This window comes from Gossypium arboreum, chromosome 7 (assembly GCF_025698485.1).
Source record: "Gossypium arboreum isolate Shixiya-1 chromosome 7, ASM2569848v2, whole genome shotgun sequence".
NCBI classification, from domain to species: Eukaryota; Viridiplantae; Streptophyta; class Magnoliopsida; order Malvales; family Malvaceae; genus Gossypium; species Gossypium arboreum.
In genome coordinates this window covers 2982913-3002605 of record NC_069076.1, presented here as the reverse complement: position 1 = coordinate 3002605, position 19693 = coordinate 2982913, and the positions used below count along the sequence as shown (strand labels likewise).

The 19693-nt window shown below is 30.9% G+C and overlaps 1 protein-coding gene across 1 annotated transcript; it reads left to right on the top strand.

Annotated features, from left to right (window-relative positions):
• Window positions 1–14383: 14383 nt before the first annotated feature.
• LOC108477778 (ras-related protein RABA5a-like) lies at window positions 14384–19445 on the top strand. The gene is made up of 4 exons (XM_053030612.1): window positions 14384–14575; window positions 14645–14692; window positions 14764–14892; window positions 19419–19445. The coding sequence occupies exons 1-4, from the start codon at window positions 14384–14386 to the stop codon at window positions 19443–19445; spliced, it is 396 nt and encodes a 131-aa protein (XP_052886572.1).
• The last annotated feature ends 248 nt before the right edge of the window (window positions 19446–19693 follow it).

Sequence of the window (19693 nt, the reverse complement as noted above, 5' to 3'; positions counted from 1 at the left end):
TAAATTCTGTTCTTGAATTCTGCTTGTTTGTTCAGCAAGCATCGAGCCTTGTGGCTCAAGTTTAAGTTCAAAAATTGTTTGCTCTTTGCTTCCAACACCAACACTCTGCTTTTTGCTCCATTTCAAATTTTCAGCCAATCCAAGACTTTCAATCAAAAAATTTTGTAAGACCTAATTAACTCTCATCTATCCAAATAACAAAACAAAGTCAAAAGAATAGATTTTAATCTTTTCCTAGTATTTAAATGATATGTCCATTCATTTGTTTTTTTTATTATAAGTTATTAAATATGTTTAAAAGTTAAATGACGAAAAATATTAATTTGTAGTTGAATTAAATTTTGAATTATCAAAGAAGGCCTACGTTTTTATTAAATACTGAAACTCACATCACATAAGAAACTAGCTAAAAAGTAAAAAAAGCAAGTAGCTGGAACCAAACTGTTATAGGGGTCAAAAACCCCTCCACTGGAGGTTGATTCTACCAACAAGAGCTTAATGCTCCGATGTGAGGTGAAGCAATCTTACCATTGTTAGCCAAAGGCATTTATTTTATGTCAATGAAAAAGGAACAAAGGAGAACATACTCTTTGAAAGTTGTGAACTGAACCTCCTTTTGCATCTAAAGGAAGCCTTTAGATAACCATGGCGCAAATGAAACGTATTATGTTAGAAGAAAAAAGTTGGACTCGAATTTAGAGATATTGAAGTTTTCAATACGACACTCCTATGCAAAGCGAGGGTGGCGTTTACTTTACAACAAGAGCTCGTTGTTTTTAAAGTCCTGAAAGCAAAATATTTTGCTAACAAAAAGTTTCCTTGGGTGGAATGCATCTTATGTTTGGCGTAGCATGAGCGCTAAAGAGGTACTCAAACAAAAGTGTAAGTGGACAGTGTCACAAAGATATTTGGCTACGGTTGCTGGTTCTTTTAGGGTGCACTCAATGCCTAGGTCTTTTACCACATGATGATGCAAATGTGGACAGCCTTTATTTTCTTGTAAATGAGCATAGGTGAAATGAAAGGATGATAAAAGGAAGAATTTGTTGTTAAAGACAATATGCAATATTCCTGTGGCAACAATAACACTCTAAAATGAGTTCAAATGTTGACATATGAGTTCAAATGTTGACATACATGTATTTTACAAATGAGATCAAGTTGCCTTTAAGGTCCAGAAAAAACAATCCCTTGTCTGCTTATGAATACGTTCAGAAACAAGCAGCAACAATACAAGCTAAGCAGCAGTAAAAGTAAGTTGCCTTTAAGGTCCAAAAACCAATGCCTACCTATGTATGCTTATAAAAGCAAGCAGGAGCAACAATTGTAACTAATACAAACTAAGCAGCAGTTAAAGCAAGTTGCCTTTAAAGTTCAAAAAACAATGCCTGCCGATGTATGCTTTTAGAAGCAAGCAGTAGCAGAAAGAACAATCTATCAAAATCAATTGATCTTAAAATCCAATAGATATCAAAATGTTGCCTACATGAAACCATGGTCAACTAGACATTTTGGTTAATAAGTAACACACATTGATAAACCACATTAAAAATAACCTGACTCAGGATTCAATCCGAAATCCGACCTGAAAGACTCATGGCATAAGTAATCCCAGACGCTCCATTTGAGGAGGGAGAGACACGCAAAAGGGTCCATGACTTATATTCATTTTCTCCGGAAAGTTTTTGGTCTCTTTACTCAAAAACCTCCTTCAAGATCACCTTGTCTTCCCTTTTTTTTACTCCCGTTTATATTGTGTATCAACAAGCAGCAAACCTAAAAACACATTAACCATGTGAAGGGTTTAGAGATACACACCTAAGGAAACTGAATTCCATTTTCCGTCGATCTAGTCTTGGTGTAGCCCTCAGAGTGTTTAAATTGCATTTCCTCTTTGGTAGCCTTGAAATAGATATGATACTTAGAATCAGAAAGGACTTTAACAATCACACCCCGCCAGCCATCTTCGTACAAAGCATCCATTAAAAAAAAACATTAAGGACATTTGTTTATGTTAGTGAAAAGAATAAAGGAGATATATACTCCTTGAAAGTTGTAAATTGAACCTTCTTATGCATCGTGTAAACGGAGCTTGAGATTACCATGGAAGAAAGAATTTGCAGTCGAACTTAAAGATATTAAAGCTTTCAATATGACACTCCTATGCAAAGGAAGGATGGCGTTTACTTCACAACAAGAACTCGCTGTTTTTTCAAGTCTGAAAAACAAAATACATTGCTAACAAGAAGTTTCCTTGGATGGAATGCATCTTATGTTTGGCGTAGCATAGAGAAACACTCAAACAAGGGTGCAAGTGGAGAGTGTCGCAAAGATAGTTGTTTTTTTAAGGTGCATTCAATGCGTAGGTCTTTTACCACATGATGCAAATTACATAAACTTTTCATTCGGTCCGGTGTCTGCAGAAGCTGTCTTATTTTATCTGTTTTGTATTAAAGGGTTATTTGGTTTCGGATTGCATTTGTTTCGAGTTGAGTTTGCTCTATGTTTTCAGTTTTTGTTAGGTGTTGTGAAATACTTTACTGCATGGATCTGATTTATGTTGCTGATGAGGTTGTATAATTTTCTCCATTTTCTGCTGTGATCCCCTATTAAATGAATTGTGGTTAAAGGTAATGCTTTGTTGTTGGCCATTCTCAGTTTTTGTGCTCATCGCTTGACTTGGATTGATTGCTCTTTCATGTTATACTGTATTTTATATTAGCATGTTTATAAATTGATTAATCAAACATTCAATAATTATGAAAATAAAGTATAAAAAAATATAATGAGATATGCAGTTTGAGAATATTCCATCAAAAATAAAATTTATTATCAATTAACGGATATTACAATAAAATTACATCATAAAATAAAACATCTCACCTCTAATGATAACATGTGAGCAACATTTTTTTCAATCTCAAAATGTAAAAAATAATACTGCTAGCATCCTATCAATCATCAATGGAGACCAAATGAAAAGTTTAAGCTTCTTGTTCAGTTGTTCTTTAATCTCTGTTGGTTAGTTAATCACTTCTCTTGCTCGTAAATTTTCAATAGAAAGAACACACCAATGAAAAAAAATCACGTTCGCCAACTTAATATTTACAAAAAGTAATATCTAATCAACTACAAAATCTTGATGCACTATAGCAAACATTGTAATTTTTACGCTTATACGTAGCGGTCTTTCCATTAAGTTTGCCTAAGAGCTTTACTCCCATAATAGCAAATAACATTTGACTCTCCATAATTATACGGATCCTCAAAACTTGGAAGATTGTTCCCATTTTCACCTTCAAAAAGCTTAAATTTCAAATATAATCAAACAAATTAACATTATTAATAAAAAAAGCCCCCACAATTCCATACTACATTCTTTCTTCGAAAAAAAAACCAAATGTCTAGACCATTACTGAATCCTCATGCATGTTTCTTTTTCCTATGCTGCAACATCGTGATGAAGAAAGGTAATTCCCTTGTTCTTCGAAGAAAACCTTTTATAAACTAGCCTAGGCTTTTTTTTTTTTTCTAACAAAACCAATTAATTTTTTGAACAACTTAACAAATTTGGTGTTTTTTAAACACCATTGTTTGCTCACACTTCATTCAATAAATTTTTAACACCATTACTAACCCAAAATCTTGAGATTCATTGAGTAAATCATTATTGACTAACCCTTAAATCCCAAAACCATGAGCTAACTAAAATGTCAAAGAAAACCCCTTCTTTTGGTACATAAAAAAAATCATTAGCTAACTAAAATACTTAGACCATGAACTGACATGCCAAAGAAGGTAAAAGTTTCTTTGGAAGAATTGTGTCTTCTTACCTTATTGATGAACACAACAAATTTTGGGTCTTCTTCTAATTTCCCTGTTGCAATGAGGATTTTTGGAACGAAAATGCTTTATTTTTTTACATTTGGGAACATGGCTGTAGATTATAAAGGGATACAAATGAGTTTGGGATATTAGTCAGTCATGGGTTTTCAAATACATGTCATCATTTATTTTCATGTTTTAATTGAAAAATCCAAATAATTAGTTAATAACAAATTTTAAAAAAACCATTAACAACATGTATTCAATATTTTTTAATAGAAAATTTAATTTACTCTATTTTTTAATAAACGAGTCAAAATACAATCCGTCCTTAGAGTATTTCCTATACTTCTACCTTTTTAAGTGTCATAACCAAACAAACTTTTTATTTGAAAAGCAAAGTCTAATACTAGGAATTTGTATCTCTTTTTTTAATATTTTCTTATACCTCTATAAAATATTTGTCAACCTCTAAACTCTGCTTGTGAAGTTTAAAAACTCTATTGAATATACCAAATATTTCCCATTAGTATTATTATACAACACAACATACTAACAAAAAAGTAGTAAATGATCGTACAAAAAACAAAACTGAAAGCTATTTTTGGTGAAAAAATAAAAAATTTAAAACAATCTTATTATAAGTTCTGATCATAATTGTTTTGTTTAGAACTACTTATAGTCCCACTCTAACTCAAAAGTAGGAGGATAATACATTTCAATGTACTCAAACTCATATCCACATGCATTGGTAACAATATTCATACCAATTGAACTAAGACTCAATCGAAAAAAAAAAGTTATAAACGAAAGAAATAGATATGAAAGATGATTTTTGGCTTCCTCACTTATCTTCTTTGATGTATTGTTTTAATAAATTAAAATTTTGTGAGTATCATTATAATACTTAGAAGTAACTAATATTTCGATTTTATTATTAAAATAATAATAATTACTTAATTTCCTAAATTTCATTACTATTGATATTTAATTGAAAAGGCTATTATGATAAATATTAACAATAAAATATAAAAATAGATTTAATAATGATTTTGAAAAGATTATTATATAAGGACTCCATAGATTCAGGGTAAGTTACCTATTAGTCACTAAATTATGAGTATATTTTTATTTTAGCCACTTAACTAAAAAATTACAATTGATTATTAATGTTTTTAGAATTGTATTTTTTTTTTGGCCTCCTAATTGTAAAGTGACACTTTTTAGTTGATATAATAACAATTTTAATTCTTAATTTTTATACTTTTTATCTATTTGACCATGAATATATAAAATAATAAAAATAATTTTAAAATTTAGAAAATTGTAAAAATGAAAAATTATATAAAAGTTAGATAAAATTTTCAAAAATAAAAAGTGAGAAAATTAGGAAATTTTGTTTTAAACCCTCCAAATTTTTGTTGTTTATCTTTACCGAAATATACAATACAAATTCCTTAAAATAACATAGAAAAAAATAAAAAGATAAAGTAAAATTATTGATTCTCTATTTTTTACCTCTTTTATTTCTTGATGTAGCTTTTTGTTATAAGAAACGAAAACAAATAGAATATAATTTTTTTTACAATTTGGGTTTTGAAAATAATTTAAATGAATTGAAATTTTGAATTGAGTTTAAAAATAAAATTTTGTAGTATATTTTGAAATTTTTTTTATATAAAAGGGCATCGAATCGATTTCACAAGCCTCTATAATATAATTTCTGGATTTTTGAAGGGCATGAAACTCAACTTTAAGATATTACTAATTTGATTTTGAAAACACTGAGAAAGCATGTAATGATTTAAAATTTTTTTAAAAAAATGTTATTAGATTATATTGACTGATAACTATTTCATGTGCATATTAGTTCTTCAACAACATATTCAAGTTTTTTTTCTAGAACTATTATATATAAATTTCTATTTTTGAAAATAAATTTTATTTTATTTTTATAATTTTATATAGAATTAGGGCCAAATTAACAAAAAAAAGTTGAAGGATAAAATTGTTATTATACCAACTAAAAAGTGTCACTTAAAATTAGGTCATAAAAAATTAATTTAGAAAACATTAGCGACAAAATTGCACATTTTTTAGTTAAGTGACCCAAACAAAAACTTACTCATAATTTAGTGACTAATAGTGTAGTTTAACCTAAAATCTAATAAAAGAAAATATAATGGAAAAAGTAAAAATTCTAAATTAAAAATAATATGATTGGACCTAAAACAGGTTTGTGTTAGCTATTTTCAAATACAGGTGGGCTAGGACAAAATTTGGGACTCATATTTTAGGTCAGGCTAGACTTGGATAAGTATAAAGTGTGCTATCATCATATATAGACTTAGCCCAAACTTGATCTACCCGGCATGAATAACTCTAGACGTAACATAATTTAGTTATGATAAACTTTCTCTATAACAGCTCCGTTTGTTTGTCCAGATTTTGCTTGTTAAAGAGAGGTGGTTGTTATACACTTATATAAGCATGTTGTTATGGAGAGATAATTGTTGTAAACTTATCATAGAATTTATATCATGAATTTTCATCAAATAAAGAAAGTGAGAATTATGTTCAAAAAGAAAAGAAAAGTAGGAATCAAATCAACAAAATTAAAAGACGATATGCATTATTGCTTTTATACATATTTTATTTTATATTTTTCACATGATTAATTATAAAATTCATAAATCTAACAAGTTCAATTAATCAATGAGTTACCAAATTTAATTAATTAATTAATTATGAGTTCTTGAATTCAAGTAATCAATTTATTAGTTTATGTTGTTCCAAATTCTTAGCGAATATTTAATTAAGAAACTTAATACTTTAATGAATTGATATATTTAATTCTACTCATTGAAAATTATTTTCATTTAATAAAATATGATTAATTACGTGAAATTTAATCATTTTATTGAAATAATATTTTAATTAAGATCATTTTTATTTAATAAATGATAATTAATTGACTTATATGAAATAGCTATAATTTTACTTAAAAATTTAGACTATGTGTTGCTATAGATAACTAATTTAATAAAAGAATGCACTTTATAACTATAAATATTGTTGTTATAAGTGAAAACTATTATAAAATATAAAAAAATGATTCTTCTAAAAACTTGACTGTATGTTTGGTTGGCATGAATAACTAAACAGTTCCTGACTGATTCAGTGATAAACAGGTATTCCTTAGTTTGGTTCACTGAATCCTTCATTCAACGAATTCCCATTCATCCTCCATTCCATCTTCTCCCGTAATAGCCATTCCCCACCAGAACCAAAGAATAGCAACGCAGAGCCTGCACCGAATAAAGAAAAAAACATAACATCCCATTCTTACCCTTCACCACTCTCCCTCAGCAAACACCTTAAGCCACCACACCCTATCCCTATCTCCTCGTTCAAGGATGAGCTATTAATCTGTAATTTCACCAAGAAAAAGAAAAAGAAAACAGAGATAGGGGAGATGAGGAAATCGTTCAAGGATTCTCTCAAGGCTCTTGAAGCTAACATTCATTTCATCAATACCCTGTAATTTCCTCTTTCTTTTCCTCTTCCTTGATTTTTTGTAGATGAACATCATAATTTTTTTTTTTATTTTTGTAGATAGCAAGGGATTTCAATTTCAGGTTGGGATTGTATCTACAAAGACTACAATATTTTTCTATTCGCTAATTGCTCTATCAATGCATCAGTGATTTCCCTTTGGATTTTTCTCTTGATTTGGGTTTTCTTTTGTTTTGATAAGTTTAAATTTTCATTTTATCTTTTTTTTTTGTTTGTTTTGGGTTTGTGCGTTCATGGCAATTTGTTAAAGCTTTGCTGCTAATTAACTTTCTCTTTCCTTACAGGTGTTCTTATTTTAAAAGGCTGCAGTGTAATGTTGCTGGAAAGCCCGTAGTGGTCACTCGTGGATTGTACCCTGTTGAAACCAACTTTAATTATTGTTAGAATTAAGTGACCCAAATTCTTATTTAAATAAAATACGATGGAAAATAAAATAAAAGTAAAATCCATATAGAACTAGACTTCTTTTATTTTATTTTAGAATAAGGTTTTTAAACCTTATTAAACTCCATCTATTTTATATTGATTAGGATAAGGTGTTTCAATCCTACTAGAATATGGCTTTGCAAGCCTATAAATAGACACATCTATTCCTCTTGTATTTGAGTAAAATTTTTCGACATAGTGAATTTTCTTCTCCTCTGCCCGTGGTTTTTTTCCCGAAAGGGTTTCCACGTAAAATTTGTGTGTTCTTTATTTTATTTATTTTATTCTATTTTTATTTTTTTTTCACAAAGTGGTATCAGAGCTTCCGGGTTATTCATCTCGATCACGGTAATGGCGTCTTTGAAGTATGAAATTCCGCTGTTGGATCGCAACACCAGATTTGCGTTGTGGCAAATTAAGATGCAAGCGCTTCTTGCAGATGGATCTAGAGGATGCCCGCTAGGATAGATAAGATGCCTTCGACATTAACAGATGAAGAGAAGAAGCGTAAGGATCGAAAGGCATTAACACAATTACATCGCATTTGTCCAACGAAATTTTGCAGGATGTGATGAAAGAGAAAACGCATTGTATTATGGAAGAGGCTAGAACAAATATGTATGTCGAAAACTCTAACAAGCAAGTTGCATATGAAGCGGCGTCTTTATGCTCATCGTTTGGAGGAAGGTGCGTCAGACACGAACACTTAACAGTGTTTAAAGAAATTCTCTCAAACTTGGAGGCCATGGAGGTTCAAGATGATAAGGAAGATCTAGGATTGATTCTCGCTTTGTTCGTTGCCCCGCCTTATTCAACCTTTAGAGACACAATTTTATATAGCCATGAGTCTCTCACAGTTGATGAGGTTTATGATTCTTTAACCTCGTATGATAAGATGAAGCATCTTGTGGTTAAACCCAACTCTCGTGGAGAGGGTCTCATTGTTCGTGGGAGACAAGACCTAATGTTGATGATGATCGTGGTAGAACACAGAACGGAATCCTCGTGGTAAATCTAAGGGTAGATCAAGTCTTCAAACAGAGGTAAAACTTGCAACTTCGCAAGAAGAAAGGGCACATTAAATCTGAGTGCTATAAGCTACAAAATAAGATTAAAAGGAGGCTGCGAATCAAAAGGAAAACAACCGGAAAATTCGGTGAAGGCGATGTTGTAGAAGACTACAGCGATGGTGAACTTCTAGTCGCTCATCAATGATTCTAAAGTAAGCGAGGAGTGGATACTTGATTCAGTTGCACCTTCCACATGAGTCCCAATCGGGATTGGTTTACAACTTATGAAACGAAGATCTGAAGGTGTTGTTTTGATGGGAAATAATGCTTCATGTAAAATCGCGGTGTTGGAACAATTAAAGTTAAGATGTTTGATGGAGTTGTCGAACACTTAGTGACGTGCGGCATGTTCCGAATTGAAAAGAAATTTAATTTCGTTGAGTACTCTTGATTCAAAAGGTGCAGATACACAACCGAAAGTGGGGTTTTAAAGATTTCAAAGGGTCCTTGTTGTGATGAAAGGGCAAAGAAAGATTGCCAAGTTATATGTTTTGTGGTTCTATCATTATCGGTGATGCAATTGCCGCTTCCTCTTCCTTGTCAGATGATGATATTACTAAACTTTGGCATATGCGCCTAGGGCATATGAGTGAGAATGGCATGGCAGAATTAAGCAAAAGAGGACTTCTTAATGGGCAAGGAATTTGCAAACTGAATTTCTGTGAGCACTGTGTTTTTGGGAAGCAAAAGAGAGTTCGATTCACTAGAGGAATCCATAACACGAAGGAAACGTTGGAGTATATCCATTCTGATCTGTGGGGGCCATCCAGAGTGCCTTCGAGAGGTGGAGCTAATTATATGCTAACCTTTATTGATGATTTTTCCAGAAAAGTTTGGGCGTTCTTCCTGAAGCAGAAAAGCGATGTGTTTTCCGCATTTAAGTCTTGGAAAATTATGATTGAAAAACAGACGGGAAAACAGATAAAATACCTCCGTACAGACAATGGCTTAGAGTTCTGTTCTGATGAGTTTAATAGATTGTGCAAGTCAGAAGGGATCATGAGACACTTGACAGTTCGTCATACTCCACAAGCAAAAGCGGCGTTGCGAACGAATGAACGAACGATCATGGAGAAGGTTCGATGTATGTTGTCAAATGCCAACTTACCAAGTCATTTTGGGCGTAAGCGACTTTCATCGTGCATGTTTTTGATCAACCGATCTCCATCCGCTGCCATTGAGAAAAGACTCCACAAGAGGTATGGTCCGTAATCCCGCTAATTATTCGATTTAAAGATTTTTGGGTGTCTGCGTATGCTCATGTTGATAATGGAAAATTGGAACCGAGATCCATTAAATGCGTTTTTCTTGGTTATAAAGTGGTGTAAAAGGCTATAAGTTATGGTGTCCTGAAAATAGAAAAGTTGTGATTAGCAGAGATGTTGTTTTGATGAAACCGCTATGCTACCTAACTTATCTCTTAAAGACTCTTCCAATAAAGAAAACCAAAAGCGGTGGAGCATCGATTAATACGTAATCAACTCCTCAAGCCAAGACAAAATTGAGAATAGAGTTGCTTCTTCACCGCAATACTCTATCGCCAAAAACAGGACAAGAAGAGAAATTAAACCTTCAAAGAAGTATGCCGAGGTTGATCTAGTTGCTTATGCTTTAAATGTGGTGAAGATATAGATGCGAATCAAGAGCCATTTAATTATTCCGAGGCGATTAGTGTGAAGACTCGAAAAGTGGATGTTTGCTATGCAAGAGGAGATGGAATCACTCCACAAAAACAGAACATGGGATCTTGTAAAACTTCCTAAAGGTAAAAAAGGCATTCGTTGTAAATGGGTGTTTAAAAGAAAGAAGGGACTCAGGAGTTGAAGAACCCGGATATAAAGCAAGGCTTGTTGCAAAGGGTTACTGATCAAATTTCGTGGAGTGGACTTCATGATGTGTTCTCTCCAGTTGTTAAGCATAGTTCGATTCGAGCTTTGCTTGGTATTGTGGCCATGCATGATTTGGAGCTTGAGCAATTAGATGTAAAACGCATTTTGCATGGAGAACTTGAGGAAGATATTTACATGCAACAACCAGAGGGTTTTATAGTCTCGTAAAAAGAGGACTATGTTTGCTTCTTTGAAAAAGTCCCTTTACGGTTTGAAACAATCACCAAGACAAGTGGTACAAGAGGTTTGATTCCTTTATGACTTCTCATGATTTCAAAAGAAGTAGTTTTGACAGTTGTGTCTACTTTAAGAAAAACAGTGATGGTTCTTTTGTGTATCTACTTCTTTATGTTGATGACATGTTGATAGCAGCAAAAGATAAAAGAGAGATAAGAAAGGTTAAAGCCCAACTAAGTGAAGAATTTGAGATGAAAGATTTAGGACCAGCAAAGAAGATACTTGGTATGGAGATTCTCAGAGATAGAAAAGCAAGTAAATTGTACCTAAGTCAGAAGGGGTACATTGAGAAAGTTCTTTGCAAGTTCAATATGCAGAGTGCTAAGCTCGTTAGTACTCTTTTAGCGACCATTTCAGACTTTCATCGGCCTTATCTCCTCAATCGATAATGAGATTGAGTACATGTCACATGTTCCATACTCTAGTGCAAGAGGATCTCTCATGTATGCTATGGTTTGTTCACGCCCGATTTATCATATGCGATCGGCAGCTTAGCGATACATGGCGAATCCTAGTAAAGAACACCGGAAAGCGATTCAATGGATTTTAAGATACTTACGAGGCACTACTAATGTTTGCTTACAGTTTGGAAGAACTAAAGATGGAGTTATAGGGTATGTTGATGCTGATTTTGCTGGAGACCTTGATAGAAGAAGATCTCTCACGAGTTACGTCTTTACAATCGGAGGTTGTGCAATTAGTTGGAAAGCCACTTTGCAAACTACGATCGCTTTGTCTACCATCAAGCTGAGTACATGGCGATTCATCGAGGCTTGTAAAGAAGCTATTTGGTTGAAGGGACTATTTAGTGAACTCAATGAAGACCTTCAAATCAAGACGATGATTTTGTGACAACCAGAGTGCCATCTTTCTTACAAAAGATCAAATGTTTCATGAGAGAACAAAACACATTGATATTCGGTATCATTTTGTTCGTGATATTATTGCTCGTGGTGATATTGTTGTGAGCAAAATTAGCACTCATGAAAATCCTGCAGATATGATGACTAAGTCACTTCCTATAACCAAGTTTGAGCATTGCTTAGACTTGGTTGGTGTTCATTGTTGAAGTTAAACCCTTAAGGGTTTTTGGAAGAGGTGAAGAACTTGTTTATTGAAAGTTCGCGATGAAGAACTTGTTCATTGAGAATTTGTGTCAAGGTGGAGATTGTTAGAATTAAGTGACCCAAATTCTTATTTAAATAAAATACGATGGAAAATAAAATAAAAGTAAAATCCATATAGAACTAGACTTCTTTTATTTTATTTTAGAATAAGGTTTTTAAACCTTATTAAACTCCATCTATTTTATATTGATTAGGATAAGGTGTTTCAATCCTACTAGAATATGGCTTTGCAAGCCTATAAATAGACACAGTCTATTCCTCTTGTATTTGAGTAAAATTTTTCGACATAGTGAATTTTCTTCTCCTCTGCCCGTGGTTTTTTTCCCGAAAGGGTTTCCACGTAAAATTTGTGTGTTCTTTATTTTATTTATTTTATTCTATTTTATTTTTTTTTCACAATTATTGGTAAATCAAGTATGCATCTGCAAGTGTGTTTTTGACCTCTTGAATTTCTTGTTTAGGTAAGAGCAGCAATTAAGGTGAAGGCATAATGTGTAAATAGATTTTTTCTGCTCTAATTCATGTGGATATTCTAGACTTAGTTATAATGGTTCAGTGCTTTTAAAGTTTTTTTTTCTTCTTTTATGGAAAGAGTTAACTGGCTGTTCCATATATGAACTTGGTTCTAGCCTTTTAGTCAATTGCAAAATATAAAATAAAAGGGCAGTTTGCTTGGTGATTTAGTTTCTACTGGTGTCTCTTTGATGCAAAACTGAGTCTAGTATGCTATAATTTGATCTCTCTTTACAAGATGTAGATGCTCTACTTTATGATCAAGAGCATTTTTTTTTTCTCTTTGAATGTTGAAATTGATTTACTTGGATCTATAGTTTATTTCCTGGTCAAAGTTCTCTAGCTCATACAATCAGAGTTTTTGTGTTTCAATGAATTTTTATGAGCTGTTGACATAGCAGTAAAAGTTTTCAATCCTTAAATTTAACTCTTTAAAAGATTCTTATTGAAAAAATATGAAACCTTTTAAAGACTGAGTTTTTCAGCATCTCTAATGGTTAAAACAAAGAATAAGACAAAAAATAACTTTTTAAAAGAATTCTTACATTTAGAAGTGAAAGCACAAGGGCTTGTTTATATATGAAGTACTATGTTGTTTCTGTACCATGGTCCAGTGGTAATATTCAAAAGATTGAACTATCACATGTTATCTTATAAGGTCTAGTGCATAGTTGATGCATATTATTATACAATCAAGCATCTTATTTTGCCCTTTTAGGTGACTTGTTGCTTATGATTGATTTCATAGCTATATAATTGTTGTTCAAAAGATCTTATCAATTATCAGTTCTTTGCTTCCAAATCTAACCTCTAGTTTTTTGTTATCTAATGACACTTATATTTGTTAACTTTTAAAGTTTATACAAAAATGATGTGATGTTTTACTTGTTAAGGGCAAGGACTAAACATAGGATTAGGAATCTTAGGTGAGCTATTAATCTGTCACGGTCGTTGGGTGAGTTGTGATTTTATTTCCAATCAATTATTTGGATATTTCACATGAATGATCTAGCATTTATCATATGTCCTTGTTTTGAGCTTCTAAAATCTAAGCAGTAAAAGGAGCTTAAGTGGGATTTCAGGTGCGAGGCAAGGTTTTAGCAAGATGGAGAGATCAAGGTACTGTTCCTTACCTTCTAAGGAACTATGTAATTAAAAGACTTTAATGAGTTGCATATTACTTGTTTCACTTAACTGTTTACTTTTCAAATTCTGATAAATATTTTACTTATCTTGAATACTTTAGCGGGAGATGACGGTTGTTTTACTGTGCATCAGAACGATTAGTACTTTGGTTGGTTTTACATGAGGGCCCTCCTCTTGTTACTGCAGGAATCGTAACGTACATATTCACTAGGAAGGTGATTAGTACTACATGCGTAGGGCGCTCAGGATAGATTTGTCTATGTTGCAGGAGGGTGAAAGCGGAATAGAGTTTATTCCTTTTTTATTCAATTGACCTAATATTTTCTTCACAATAAAGGTATTTTCATGTAAGCAATTGCTGAATGACACATTTGTACTCTTTATTCCTATTTTAGCTTCCTTTTCCAGCGTGCCTTCATTCTTTTCTTCGGTAAACCCGTTTCTGTTCTTGAACATGATACAAGGTTGGTGCTTCTTAGGTGATAACTTCGAGTACCAGAGAAGAAACTTAATTTCGAGTGCTTTCCACTGTTGATATGGTTATATAGAGTGACACTCGTAGGAAGGTTGGAAAATGGCTTTTGTTTCAGAGGAAGAAAAAACTGAGGATTACCTTTTCAAGATTGTACTAGTTAGTGATTCAGCTATTGGGATATCGAATTTACTTGCAAGATTTGCTGGGAATGAGTTCTACCCAAATTCAAAGTCAACCATAGTAGTAGAGTTTCAAACTCAGAAGTTAGATATAAATGGGAACGAAGTTAAGGCACAGATGTGGATAATGCTTACAAGAACCGAGTGGATATACCTTAACATATGTTCATATCTGAATTAGGTTCATCAAGCAGGATTGAGAGGTGAAAAGATCGATGTTGTTGTTAAGGTAAGTCCCCTTGAAAATAATTTTAAAACCTTACATGCCTATGTGATTTTGACCATTCAAGTTTATGGCAGGTGCAACATCCGAGAATCCGGGATCTTATGATGACCGACATCCGTAACTTGCAAGCATTTGCACTATACATTCAGAAGAATGATGTCAAATTTGATCTGTTTTCCGTTACCAAGGAAATGGAAAAGAAGGTATTTGTATTCACACTGATGTTCCTTGCAAAACACATCTATCCTTCTTTTATGTATTTTTCAAATTTATGTAAATTGAGAGTATCGTTCCACTTGGATTTGGATTTCTTTTTTCTTCTGCATGTCGTTAATTATTTATCCTTTGTGTTGTCAAGATCGAATATGAGTTTGACTTTCTAAGAGAAGCCAATGCTATGGAGAGAATTTGCTATTTCTTATACGAGAATAACATAAAGAACTATGAGTATTTTATTAACATAAAATGAGGAATGGCTTTTGAGACAAAGGGATTGCAGATCTCAGCTCCTTCTGTATTTATATCGAGTTTTCTTCATGTTTTTGAATAACATAAAGAACTATGAGTTTTTGAATAACATAAAATTAAGGACTATGGTTTTTGAATAACAAAGGACTATGAGTTTTTATTTTGTTATTTCACATGTGAAAAGAACTAATGTTACTAAAATTTAGTAATTTTATGTAAAATTTGAAGGTTTTATTTCACCAAAAGATTGCAATAAATAATTAATTTATTAAAGAGTATACCTTATAATTAATTGTTGTTATCATGTTATTATAAAGGAGAAAATAAAATATAAAAATATGTTTTCTATTAAAATTGACTATTAAAATAAGATGTCATTAGAGGATTATCATATTGTATGTTAAACTCATTTTTATATTGACGATTGTGACCTAAGAGAACAGTGAGAAGCTAGATTAAAGTAAATATATTAGGCATTGAAATATTTTTAATAATAATTTTATATTAAAATTATTATTAAATATTATTAATAATTATATTAAGAATGTTATTAAATTATATATTATTTTATTAAATTGTATTTAATAATAATTATGCTAAAATATGATTAAATTATTTATTTTATTTTTATTAAAATATATTGAACAATAATCTTATTAAAATTTAATAACAATAATCATCTATCTACAAAAATTCTGCTAAGGGTACTTTGGTCATTTAAGTCTTTTTCCTTATACTATTACAACATCTATTCCATTCAACTAAACACAAGAATTCTATTACAGCTCTATTCAATTCCATTCAACCAACCAATTGAATTACTGATTACAGCTCTATTCCATTACAACTCTATTCAATTACAGCCTTATTCCATTACAGTGAACCAAACATATCATTATATTAAAATATTATTATAACAAGTAGTTGTTATTGAAAGGACTAACTATATTTTAAAAATATTTTTTCTCTAGTAATAATTATTTTTAAAATGTAATATTTAGTAAATAACTATAATTTTTTTCTTCAAGCTTTTCACATCTAAAGGTAATCGTCTAATTAATTATTTATTTTTTCCCTAAATTTCGATGAATCCCCAAAAAAAATACGTTTTATTTTTTATAAAAAATGAAAAAACTAATTTTAGATTAATATTATCAAATTTATGATTAAAATTTTAAATGATTTCTTTATCATTAAATAAGAATTTAAGTGAAACCAAAGCAAATTAAATTCATAAAACTGTTATCCAAAACTGGACTCGTACGACCACTTTGCACAGCCTACGACAGTTCTATAACCAACATGATGATTTAGTTTTACTTTATGTTAATTTAATATATTTTTAAAAATTCTAAAAATATTAAAAATTCATAAAATGTATTGTTATGTTTAAAATTTTAATTTTTTTAAATAATCTATTTAAAAAAAGTTGATCAAATTTAACTCTCTTCATAAATGTAAACATTATATATATTGAATAATTAAAATTTTTATAACAGCTTGAGACCCTTCGAAAAATTGCCAGTAGTTATAGGGGATTTATTTTCTCTAATGAAGAAAGGGGACCCTAAGAAGGTCTTTCCTTTTGCAAAATTTTCTTCTCATGGCTACCATAATTCACCACATCATTTCAGTATATAATCTGTTGTTTAGTTGGAGAGTTGTCATCCTACTGATTTCATGAGGATTGGCAATTATTATCAACTTTTTATACAAACAGATATGTACATACCCTTTTTTTTTTTTAAATGTTATATAAATTAATTGAATTAAACCCATATATATATATATATGTGTGTGTGTGTACTTTTGGTAAGATATCCACTTGGTTCGATGTGTAGGCCAGTTTTAGCTTATAGGGTTTTCTCCATGTATATCAAATCGTATAAACAATCATGCAAATGATGATGGATTAGTTGGGATTGCTTGGCAAACCAAATATTTATGCAAATATTATTCATACAAAATTAGTACAGCTAAACGGATACAACCGATATAAGCTAGACCCTCCCAAAATGTGGTCCATAAGTTTAGACTCCTACAATTTTGTGGTCCATTCTTTCATTCTGCTGCATTTTCAAATGCCATTCCTTGCTTCATGCGTTGGTTCTAATGTTTCTTCTATTTTATTATGTATCCTTTTCATTTTATATTGAAACCTATTTGTAGCTATCAATAGCTCCAACTTCTACTTAGGTTTCCATGTTGTCAATGTGTAGAATGTTGGGTAAGAGGAGGTCAAACTCTCTTTAGAGAAGTTTTTTGAAGTATTGTTTAATGAGAGTTAACGAATCCCTCAACAATGGAGATATTGTGTCCGAAGTATTTATGCTCAACTTTATTCTCGAGTTCATAGAATTCAAGGAGCACGTCCCCCACCAAAGAAATGTCGAACATTTGGCCTAGGTGGATTTCGAATCGAATTTGTCGAACTTGCAAGTAAATAGTTTAGAGCCCTTGAACAAGAATACAATTAGGGATATAAATGTGATATTTATCTAACTCTACTGAGCAAATTTAATTCATCTTAAATTGAATTTCGAATTAAACTAATATATTAACTAAACTACGCTCAATTTCATCAACCGAAACCCTATCATTACATGGATAGGGATAGGCTTGATTTGTTGACAGAAAAGATTGAAGGTTTGTTAAATGTATACATATTATGGGAAGAAAAAACCTTAACCACAATTATTTGAAGAAAGCATATCACATGCCTATATAGTACAAATTGTTATTAAAACATAAACAAGCACCAATTTTTTCTCACCAAAAATGGATCTAATGTTCCCAAAAGACCCTACAACTCAACCAAAGCCCACTCCTTCATTTCATTTATAATAATCCTTTTGGCTCTCAAACAACTTGGCTTTGTTTTTTATTATATCACTAATGATATAACTCTAGGTTTAACCCAATTTGGAGCCATTAGAGTCATTAGGGTTGAATATAGACTAAATATATTCAAGGGTTGAATGATTAAATTTGATCTCGAATCTTAAATAAAATCGTTTCGAATTCGAATTGCTTCCAATTCAAAGTTAAATTTTTATCCAATTAATTAACATTATAGCATGAACCTCTTAGGACTTAAACTAAAACTTATTAGTTGAAATGGACTAATATATAAATCAATTGCATGACAATTTATATTTTATAATTAAATTATATTAATATTAATTAAAATATTTTACCCAACCAATGACATTTAATATGAGAATAGAAATCATTAGGCCGACCATTTTCCAAGTCTTAGGTCTCTTTTTGACCTTTGATCTGACCTTTTTTTATCATCAAAGCATGCATTTTCAATGAGTTCCTAATTATTCAACTTTTTAGATTTCTAGCTTCAGGAAGTAGTGAGGTTTCTTTTTCAAAGTCATGTCACATTTAAGACGGTATACTATCCTTAAACCTTCATTAACCAATACACATACAAACACATTAATTGGATTAGAAATTTAAGTAACTGAATTAAAAACAGAATCAAACTAATTGGTTAATAAATCATATTTTATAAATAATGGATAGTATTTTTTATTAAAACATATTTTATAATTAATGGATGCCAATTTTTAGTTTTTTGGCTACTAAATAATCTAGATTTTAACCTTTATAGTAGAATAATGGCTTAACACAAAAATTGGTATTTACTATTTTTTTCGTCTTGGTGTCTGGATTTTTTTTATCACAAGTGGTATCTAAATTATCTTTTTTCTCAAATTAGTACCTATGTTAGTCAACACATTAAGTCTATTTTAAAAGAGGCTTAACCTAAAAATTGGTACATAAACTATGTATTTTTCTCATTTTGGTATCTAAACATTTTTTGGGTCACAAGTGGTACCTAAACTATTTTTTTCCCGAGTTGGTACCGTTATCAGTTCAACCCTTAGTTAAACCATTAAGTCTATTTAAAAAAAAAATCAATTAAACATTGACATGTGGCAAAAAAGAAAAAAAAGTATTATTTTCTCTTATATATATTCTTTTTCTTTTTTTTTCTTTCTTTAGAATTAGTCTAAAGGTCGAACCAATCAAGCCACTGGTTTTCAATTTGATCAGTTTGTTCGGTTCAATCAAATAAATTATTAAAAATTCATAAAAAAATAAAGATATCTAAAAAAAGAGGAAATTAGTTCAATTTATTTTTAGCTCAGTTTAGCCCCTATCTCTAGACTAGTACCCTAATCAATTCCTGGTCTAATTTTGAAAACCTTGATTTTGATTGATGAAATAACTTTTTTGATCTCGTTAGGTAGAGCAAGAAGGCGATGAAGTTTGAAAATAAAATTAATTGTTAGCATCTTGACCTCGACAGGAAAATTTTTGAGCATTGCTAGTATTGCTAGACATTTTAAAGGAAGAAGGAGGAAAAATAGAAAAGAAAATAAAAGAGATAAAAAGTAAAAGAAAATAAAATAAATAAAAAATATATTTTTAATTTTATATGATGTGGCAATTTATTATTGGCTGAAAATTTTAATGAAGTTTAAATACTAATATGTGGGTTAAATTCTTTTTAAAATAGAT